Here is a 10,042-nt window from a genome sequence, read left to right on the forward strand (position 1 = left end):
GTCTCTTAACTTGAAGTAGTTAGTAAACCAGCCAAATGCTTTTGAAAAATCAAGTAAATTTAAGTCTGACTTATAGTACTACTTTGTAAAATGAAAAAGGAATACACACATGGTAGGAATTTTCAAGTCGTTATCTCATTCTGGAAAAACAATTTTTAAATTTCTAATTGTATGTTCATCCCACATACAAAAAAAACCTAATAAGCTGTTGGGTTTAAACAGTATGAGTATTTAAATTTTTGTCAGATATAGGGAAACTAGCTTCTAAATATATTTATAATCTCACCAATAGCATATAAGAGTGCTTATCTCTTCACAACTGTCCTTTTTAAGATATTAGAAATATGATTGAGAAATAATATCTTTTTGGGGTGGTACTTGGAATTTCAACTCAGGGTGTTGAACTTGCTACACTGCTGTGATTCTGTTGAGTCACATATCTAGCCAGGTTATTGATGTATATTTTTTGTGTCAGTCCTGGGACTTGAACTCAGGGCCTGGGCACTGTCCCTGGGCTTTTGTGTGCTTTACAACTTGAGCCACAACTCCAATTCTGGCTTTTATGTGGTTAACAGGAGATAAGAGTCTCACAAACTGTTGTGCCTTGGTTGGCTTTGAACCATGATTCTTAGATCTCAGCCTCCTGAGTAGCTAGGATTACAGGTGTGGGCAAGTGCCACCTAATAATAATACAATTTTAATTAAAAATTAATAGCATACATTTATTGTAAGCTTTCATTGTGACACTTTTATGACAGGTATACAGTGTTTCCCATCATCCTAACTCCCTCTGTCATTCTTTAAGTTCCTGCACCTCCTTCTTAAAGCAATTTCAACAAGTATCATTGTTCTATTTTATACATACATACATATATATATATATATATATATATATATATATATATATATATATAAAGTCCTTTCACCATATTTACTCTGCTTCACCCTTTCCACTCACCTTCCCCCTTTCCCTCTCTGCTGATCTTGCCCCCTATTGGAGCCTGCTTTACTTCCCTGTTATTAAAAAAAAAGTATGTTATTTGTATCAAGAAGAAATAATGTGTGTGTGTGTGTGTGTGTGTGTGTGTGTGTGTGTGTGTGTGTGTGTGTGTGTGCACGAATTATTATTTTATCATCCAGACTGGCTTTGAAATCTTTCTGTGGCCTAGGCAGGCCTAATACTTATGATCCTCCTAAACTCATCTTCCTTTGTACTGGGATTACAGGCCTGCACCACTATGCCTAGTTGAGAAGCAACTTCTTAGCAATTACAGATTAATGATGAAACAGAATATTTTAGGCACATATAACTACAGCTCTTTTGTGGAGGCTGATTACAAGATAATATATCGCTATAGGATGAGAAATTAATTACGCTCGTAAGGTTCTTACATAACGTGCAGTAATAAACTTAAGAAAAACAAAAGACAGTTTCGTAGATAGGTTTCATTTTTTGAAAAAGGGGAAGAAACTCCATTTTGTGGTTTGATGTGGGGTTGTCAGTTACTACCTCCCCATTTCCTGGGACTTCCCACTGCTTCTTTAGCACAAATCATACTTGAGTGAAATAACTATTTTTCCACTCAGAATCAGTTATAAAAAACATGTCAATGATACAAGCAGCTTAGTGTCCTGGTCGCATCAGAGAAGGTTTGTAAACATTTCTGGAAAGCGTGCTGGCTGGTCGGCTCATCTTTGGATGGTCAGTTTTGTGGTTCTGAAGGATCAAAGATTGGTTAGTGAAGGTAAGTAAGAAAAAGGAGGTGGTGGGTCATACAATTCTACAATTCTATTACCTTTTCCTGTCCTTTCTATTCTCACCCTTTCTTAGACTGTTAGCATCAGTACTCAGATCCAGTCTTAGGACATCCAGAACACTCTCTAGCTTGTTAAGTCAGGGTTGAGTGGGAGTTAAAGGAAACATTCAGTGGGTTGGACAATAAAGAGAAATTAAGGCCAACACATTTCTTATATTCTAACGGACACATTTTGGACATTTCTAATTTTTTATATTGAATTTGCATTTTAAAATTCTCTATATGTTTTCTTTTTGAGACAAGTTCTTGCTTCTACTAGAACCTCCTAAGAGCTGAGAGATTATGGGCACATATTACCATACCTGGTTTGAATCAAATACTTTATAATATATATTGTCCTCTTTTACTAATTCCAACTCTGCTTAATTTATGCATTTCTAAATAAAGACTTAAAAATGTTAGCAGGATTTTCAGGGACAATGCAGCTCTTGACTTTATACAGTGATGAGATTCAGAGACAAGCACAATCACAATACATTCCAATTGGATTTTACTCTCAATTATTCAGTTCAGTGGGTTGTTCTATTGTTGTTCTGTGTGGCAGGATACAGTCAAAGTGAATACGATTTATACTGATGATACTTTTCAAATTCTCTGAGTAGTTTGAGGAAAGCCTATCTTTGCTATTAAAGACAACACATGCAAGGACAGACTTTTGTTTGAATTAGCTTTTGATTTGCTCAAGCAGAATTTTCTCTTGTACTTATCTATCTGTGCTTGAATATAAACCTGGTTCAGACTCCTTATATTTTTATTAATATTAATCTTTTTGCATAGATCAGTTTGAGATAATTGAGAAGCCTTTGGCAGTTTGAAGAGTGTTTGAAATATGTGTTATACAACCATATCACATTGGCAATCACAAATTATTTCCAAAGTGATATTTTCAATACTTCCACCAATCACTGAAAAATTTGCAACCACATGTATAATGATTAGTTTTAATACATAAGATTTTTATCTCTCCAGGCTCTTTTTAAAAGATTTTTTGTATTAGCATGCATTAATTCCATAGAGTTTCATTATATTTTCATCTATGTATATAATATACTTTGATCATATTTGTTCCCCTGACCGATCCCCTTTCTCTTCCCAAATTCCTCTAGGGTCCTAACAAATGTTACACAATATAAACATATCTTTAACGAAATACAGTAACTTTCTCTTGAATTTTATTTTAAAGTTTTAAACTTGCATAGAAGTTGAGAGACTATTATAATCAACACTTATTATGTAGATTGGTCAGTTATATCATTTTGTTACTTTTACTTTTTTTTCTCAGTGTCTCTCTCAGTTTCATTTGAGAGGATACTGTTGACCTTAGGACACATTATCCTTAAATACTTCCATGTATATTTTCTAAGAAAAAGGATGGTATTTCACATAATTACAATACTATTATGACATTAAGGAAGTTTAACATCAACATAACATTATTATCTAACATATGACTCACCTTCAAATTACTACATTATCTGCATGTGATTTTTTTTATTGCTTAAGTATTTTTTATTGCTTAAGTACAAGATCCAATCAACAATCTTGCATTGCATCTGGTTATCATATGTACTATCGAGAAAATGTTAATAGCAATAGGTATAATTGGCAAGAATAATATCAAGAAATTTTAATTTCAAAGAACACTGTTATGATCAGTATTCTTATCTTCCTAGCCCCTAGTATGTGGTAAATATATGAAAATTAAATTGAAAAAATACTCATAAGGTTTGACTTTCCAATATGTGAAATGGCATGAAAAAGTATGGGGAAAATTCAACCACGAAAAAATATATTTACTACTAGTTTAGCACTAAATTTTACATCTTTGAAATGAGGAATTTCTTACATTAGGTAAAGCCCTTGAAAGTAGCAATTACCTTTGGACATAAGAATCCAAGCATAACTGAACAAAGTTATTTATTTACTTGGGGAGGTTAATGTGGAGAACAGAGGATTTTTGATTTACAGTTGTATAATATTAACCATCAGTTATATTTCCAGAAATTAATTTGTTAAGTAAGAGTCAATTTACATTTGATAGGAGAGCAGGCATTCCCAAATTATATGTTTTGTAACAAGAATGGAAATAGGGATGAGTAAGAGATGAACTACTTTTTTTTTCTTGTCAGTTGTGGGGCTTGAACTCTGGGCCTGGGCGCTGTCCCTCAGCTCTTCAGCTCAAGGCTAGTGCTCTACCACTTGAGCCACAGCGCCACTTCCAGTTTTCTGGTGGTTTATTGGAGATAAGAGTCTCACGGACTTTCCTGCCCTGGCTGGCTTTGAACCGCGATCCTCAGATCTCAGCCTCTTGAGTAGCTAGGATTACAGGCATGAGCACACATGCTCGGCTGATGAAATGATCTACCAAAGGGATAGAATCTAAGGCTTCTGATTCAGTGAGTTTCTACTTGTAAAGTACAGGCATTTAAAAAGCTGTCAGTAAAATTTTAAATGTGTGTGCTGTGGGATGTAAGTGGTTCACATCTGTAATCCTAGCTACTTAGGCTGAAATGTGAGGATCATGGTTCAAAGCCAGCATAGCAGAAAAGACAATGAGACTCTTATTCACAATTAATCAGCAAAAAAAACTGGAAGTGGAATTGTGGCTCAAGGGGTAGAGTGCTAGACTTGAGCATAAAGTCTCAGGGACAGCACATAGGCGGGGATTCAAGCCCTAGGGCTGGCACAAAAAATGTTTATTCCATTTCACAGAGGGAAAGTCCTCCTGAAAAGTCTGTAATTGGAGTAAAATTTTTGTATCATTTACTTAAAATATATTAAAACATATAATTCAGACTTGGTTACATATCAAAATCAGATTATGAACAAAACAATATTTAAATTTTTTAATGATAATTTAATATCATGTCCTTTCAAACCAGAAAGTCCTCCCAAATCAATAAGATCTTAAAACATTTAGATTGGTAAGGATACAGGTTGACCCGTTGTAACAATAAGATGTACAAGATACTACATTGAAAATGAACTTTACAACTGGGGGAGGGAGTAGAGGGAAGAGTCAGGGAGGTGAGCAGGGAAGGGATGGTAGGGGAAAAACAAAGGAGGGGGTAACAAAGCTTGATAGGAAATGTACTCATTACCTTACTCATGTAACTGTAACCCCTCTGTACAGCATCTTTACAATAAAAATATATACACAAAATTTAGATTGGAATTACAGGATCTACAATTTATAGTATGGGCCACAGCTCCATTTCTGGCTTTTTGGTAGTTTGTTGGAGGTAAGAGTCTCACCAGCTTTCCTGCCCAGGCTGGCTTTGAACCACCATTCTCAGATCTCAGCCTCTTGAGGGGCCATGATTTCAGGCATGAGCCACCAGCACCGAACTCCTACACACAATCTTAATGAGGAGCTTGCTTCACTTCCAAAGGTAAGGCAAGCATAAATTTGCTCACCCAACTGGAAAATTAAAAAAATGTGTTGAAGAATGTCAGTGGAAACAATCTTAAGCATTGCTGGCAAAAGAATAAATTTGTCCAAGCTATTTGAGAAGCAATTTGGTAATAACTGTGATCTAATTATTGTCCTGTTCCAAACTGGCTTAGGGAAACGTTCATGGAGACATATGCAATGACAGCACATAGTGTTCACTATGAAAAATGATTTACTAAATAAGATATGCTTACAGATGTATTATTTCCTGATTGACTTACAGGGATGAGGAGCCTTTATTTGTGCCAAAGGCAATTTGGATATTTATACCATCATTCTAGGGCTAAAGAAAATTATGAATACAAGCAGATGGCCATGGCCAGCTTATGAGAAGCATACTTGTCTAGCCTGTTATGTATCTGAAGCGGGAGGCTCCCTACCCCTGGAAGATGGCTCTATATAAGCAGATACGATGGCCAAACCACCCTCCATGTACCTTGGCCTAAGATTATCTGTGCAATAGCACATTTTTCTCTTCAATTCCATGAGGTTGTATCTTAGAGCACTGCCTCCACTATTTTGTAGACACTGGAGGTCTCCTTAGCATCCATTCCAATCCAGTCTCTTCAGGCATGTTAGTTCATCCTTGCCCCAAATACTTTTTCAAGAAGCAAGACCTGTCCTGATTCCTTATCACCTCAAATCACCACCTTCCTTAATCACCTCACTTTCCTTTTGCTAGCACTTGCCACTCATTCCAAACATGGTTCCAATGACTATTTTACACTTCATGGTAGCAGCTGGGTTATATAAAAGTTCTAGGAAGTCCTGGTGATTATTGTAAGGGAAGGAAATTCCTAGACTCTGTTTCTCATTTAGGGATAAGGATTCTTAATGGATGGCCTAAGTCTCTGAAGTGTTAATATTTGCGATAATATCCGAAGGTCATGAGGCCAGAGGATAGATTGGCAAGCTCTCAGGAAAGAAAGAAAGATGAACAGCTGGGCGCCGGGGCTCACACCTGTAATCCTAGCTACTCAGGTGGCTGAGATCTGAGGATCTCTGTTCAAAGCCAGCCCAGGCAGGAAAGTCTGTGAGACTCTTATCTCTAATAAACCACTAGAAAACCAGAAGTAGTGCTGTGGCTCAAGCGGTAGAGCTCTCACCTTTAGCTGAAGAGCTTAGGGACAGCAACCAAGCCCAGAGTTCAAGACCCACAAGTGACAAAAAAAAAGATGGAAAGATGAACAGAGGCTCAGTGTGGCTAGCGTCGTGGGACTTTTGGGGAACAGGCAGAAATGAGGTAAGAAGGCAGACAAGTACCAATACACCATGAGGGCCTAGCAGGTACGAATGTCTGGAGGTGATTTGGAAGAGTAAACAGGGCATCTGTAGTACTCAATTACACTGTAGAAAATGGTAGTAAAAGAGTGACATAATTCTAGACTATAGCAGTGATATTTGTTACAAAAATCATTCATATGCTTTGATTCTTTTACATTTTTTACTGTAAAGATGCTGTATAGAGGGGTTACAGTTACATGAGTAAGGTAATGAGTACATTTCCTATTCAGCATTGTTACCCCCTCCTTTGTTTTTCCTCTACTATTTCTTCCCTCCCCACCTCCTCAACTCCTCCCTCCCTTCCCCCCGAAATTGTAAATTTCGTTTTCAACATAGTGTCTTGTTTGTCTCATTGTTACAATGGGTCAACCTGTATCCTTGTTTCAGCATTTTGTTATTTCTCTTCCCCTTCCCAAATTAGAAAAATGTATATACAAGATACAGGGCAGCGGAATCAAATACAGTGAAAACAGGGGTTCTTACAAAAGAAACAAAAAATCACATAGTACATTAAAAACAACAAGGTTCATTTTGCTTAGCATCATCTTATATGATCATATGTGCATAGCTTTTGACCTTTTCTGCTAGTCTGGTAAGATTATTCTAGATGTATACTAGTTATTGCAACTAAGGGAAACCATGGGACCTATGTTTCTTGGGTCTAGCTTATTTCACTTAATATAATTTTTTCCATGTCTTTCCATTTCCTAACAAATGGGGCCGTGTCATTCTTTCTGATGGAGGCATAGAATTTATATCTATCTATCTATCTATCTATCTATCTATCTATCTATCTATCTATCTATCTATCTATATCACATTTCTTGATCCATTCATCTACTGAGGGGCATCTGGGTTGGTTCCATACTTTAGCTATGGTGAATAATGCTGCTATAAACATAGTTGTGCTGGTAGCTTTAGGATGGCCTTGTAAATGCCCTGGGTAAATGCCCAGAAGGGGGATTGCTGGGTCATAGGGGAGTTCTATGTATATAGTCTTTTGAGGAATCTCCATATTGCTTTCCAAAGTGGTTGAACAAGTTTACACTCCCACCACCAATGCAGTAGGCTTCCCTTTTGGCCACATCCCACTTCAGCATCTGTTATTAGATTTCTTGATAATAGCCATTTTAACTGGGGTGAGGTGGAATCTCAATGATGTTTTGATTTGTATTTCTTTTATGGCTAGAGAAGCTGAGCATTTTTCTTCATGTGTCTATCAGCCATCCTTCTTTCCTCTTCAGAAAAGTCTCTAAGTCTTTAGCCCAGTTATTAATGGGGTGGTTGTTTCTTTGAGGATTTGTTGTTCGGGGATTTAAGTTTTTGAGTTCTAAGTATATTATAGATATGAGGCCCTTGTCCATAGTATGGCTAGTGAAGATCTTCTCCCAATCCGTGGGCTTTCTATTGATCTTGCTAGCTATGTCCTTTGCCATGCAGAAGCTCTGAAGTTTCATGCAATCGCATTTGTCCAACCTTTCTTTGATTTCTTGTGTTTCTGGGTCTTTATTAAGAACATTTCGGCCTGTTCCAAAGAGCCCTAGAGTTTCTTCTATTTCTTCCTGTAATCTTTTCAGGCTGTCTGCTTTGACCTTGAGGTTTTTGATCCATTTGGAGTTGATTCTGATGCAAGGTGTTATATAAGGATCTAGCTTTAGTTTTCTACAGGTGTTTAACCAATTTTGCCAGCACCATTTACCGAAGTGGCTGTCTTTCTCCCATTCTATTTTTTAGCTCCCGTACCGAAGATTAGGTGGCTATGGGTCTGTGGGTTAATTTCTGGGTCTCCAGTTCTATTCCATTGGTCCTCAGGTCTGTTCTTTTGCCAGTACCAAACTGTTTGGATTACGATGGCTTTATAGTAGAGTTTCAAGTCTGGTATTGATTCTATTTCATTGAAGAATGAGGTTGGGATATTGATAGGTAACACATTGAATTTGTGGATAGCCTTTGGCAGTATTATCATTTTTACAATGTTAATCCTCCCAATTCAGGAGAATGGGAGGTTTTTTGACTTCCTTAGTTTTGCTTCAATTTCCCTTTTCAGGTTTTTAAAGTTTTCATCATAGAGGTCCTTCACTTCTTTAGTAAACTCCTAGGTATTTTATTTTTTGTTGGACTCTTACAAAAGGAGTTGCTTCCCTGATTTCAGCCACGCTCTTCTTGTTATTGGCATACAGAAAAACCATTGCTTTTTGAGGGTTAATTTTATACCCTGCTACTTTGCCAAAGTTCTGAATCAGCTCAAGTAACTTGGGAGTGGAGTCCCTGGATTTCTTTAAATACAAGATCATGTCATCTGCAAAGAGGGAGAGTTTTACTTCAGCTTTCCCTATTTGGATCCCCTTTACATTTGCATCTTGTCTTATTGCTCTAGCTAAGCATTCTAATACTAAATTGAAGAGGAGTAGAGTGGACATCCTTGTCTTGTTCTTGTATTGAGAGGAAATGGCTTTAGCTTTTCGCCATTAAGTGTAATGCTGGTTGGCTGTAGGTTTGTCATATACAGCCTTTAGTTTATTGAGGAATGACCCATAGATTCCTAGTTTCTCTAGAGCTTTCCTCATAAAGGGGTGTTGTATCTTGTCAAATGCCTATTTTTCATATGCTGAGATTAAAAAGTGGAGGATTGCTGGGCACCAGTAGCTCTCATCTGTAATAGCTACTCAGCAGGCTGAGATCTGAGGATTGCAGTTCCAAGACAGCCTGGGCAAGAAAGTCAGTGAGTCTCCTTTCCTTTTTTTTGTTAGTTGGGGGCTTGGACTAGAGCCCTGGAAGCTATCCGTAAGCTCTTCTGATCTACCACTTTGAGCCTCAGCTCCACTTCCAGTTTTCTAGTGTTTAATTGGAGATGAGAGTCGTATGGAGAGTTGCAATAGACTCCAGATGATCTACAAAGCTTCAAATATCTACTATCACTAAGGTTTCTTTAATGTCTGCTCTTAAAATGTTCTTCCTGGTTAGTTTTTCTTTGTTTTTTTTTTTTGACTCTAGGCTTGTATTATCTGGTGTAAATTCAAAGTATGTTTATGTACCCAAGTTATAAATACTAGTTTTCTGAAAACCTATATATGTGCTAATCTAGAAGGAAGATTTCATTTTGCAGTTTTTTTGAAAGACAAGTAAATGATTTAACAAAATGCTGCACTTTAGCACATACTTTCAACTTGTGAATTTGTCCATAAGGTTAATTTTGGTATTCCCCTGTCTAGTAATGATTAATGTAGGCTAAATTTGCCTAGAACATCTTATTTGCAAATGTCCTTAGATGTGTTTTTCTTTACATGTAACCAGTCACAGAGAATTCTTTTTTGTTGTTGTTGTTCATGAGGCTTGAACTCTGGGCTTGGGAGCTGTCTCTGAGCCTCTTTGTGCTCAAGGCCAGTGTTCTACCACTTGAGCCATAGCATCACTTCCAGTTTTTGAGTAGTTAATTGGAGATAAGAGTCTCACAGGGAGTTTTCTGCCGTAACTGGTTTTGAACCTC

At 37.1% G+C, this 10,042-nt stretch overlaps 1 protein-coding gene across 2 annotated transcripts in view; it reads left to right on the forward strand.

Annotated features, from left to right (window-relative positions):
- Window positions 1–1,570: 1,570 nt before the first annotated feature.
- Window positions 1,571–10,042, forward strand: part of Tasl (TLR adaptor interacting with endolysosomal SLC15A4) — a 23,561-nt gene continuing 15,089 nt past the window's right edge. The window contains exon 1 of one of the 2 annotated variants that reach the window (XM_070039261.1): window positions 1,571–1,745. Coding sequence is in view for 1 of the 2 variants with exons in the window: in XM_070039260.1 (XP_069895361.1) it covers window positions 5,184–5,209 (26 nt within the window). In the remaining variant the exon portion in view is untranslated. Of the gene's footprint in view, window positions 1,746–5,126; window positions 5,210–10,042 lie in introns of those variants that run through there. The other variant, XM_070039260.1, reaches the window with a different exon arrangement.

This window comes from Dipodomys merriami, unplaced genomic scaffold (genome assembly GCF_024711535.1).
Source record: "Dipodomys merriami isolate MVZ:Mamm:240054 unplaced genomic scaffold, mDipMer1.0.p SCAF_3, whole genome shotgun sequence".
Classification (NCBI taxonomy): domain Eukaryota; kingdom Metazoa; phylum Chordata; class Mammalia; order Rodentia; family Heteromyidae; genus Dipodomys; species Dipodomys merriami.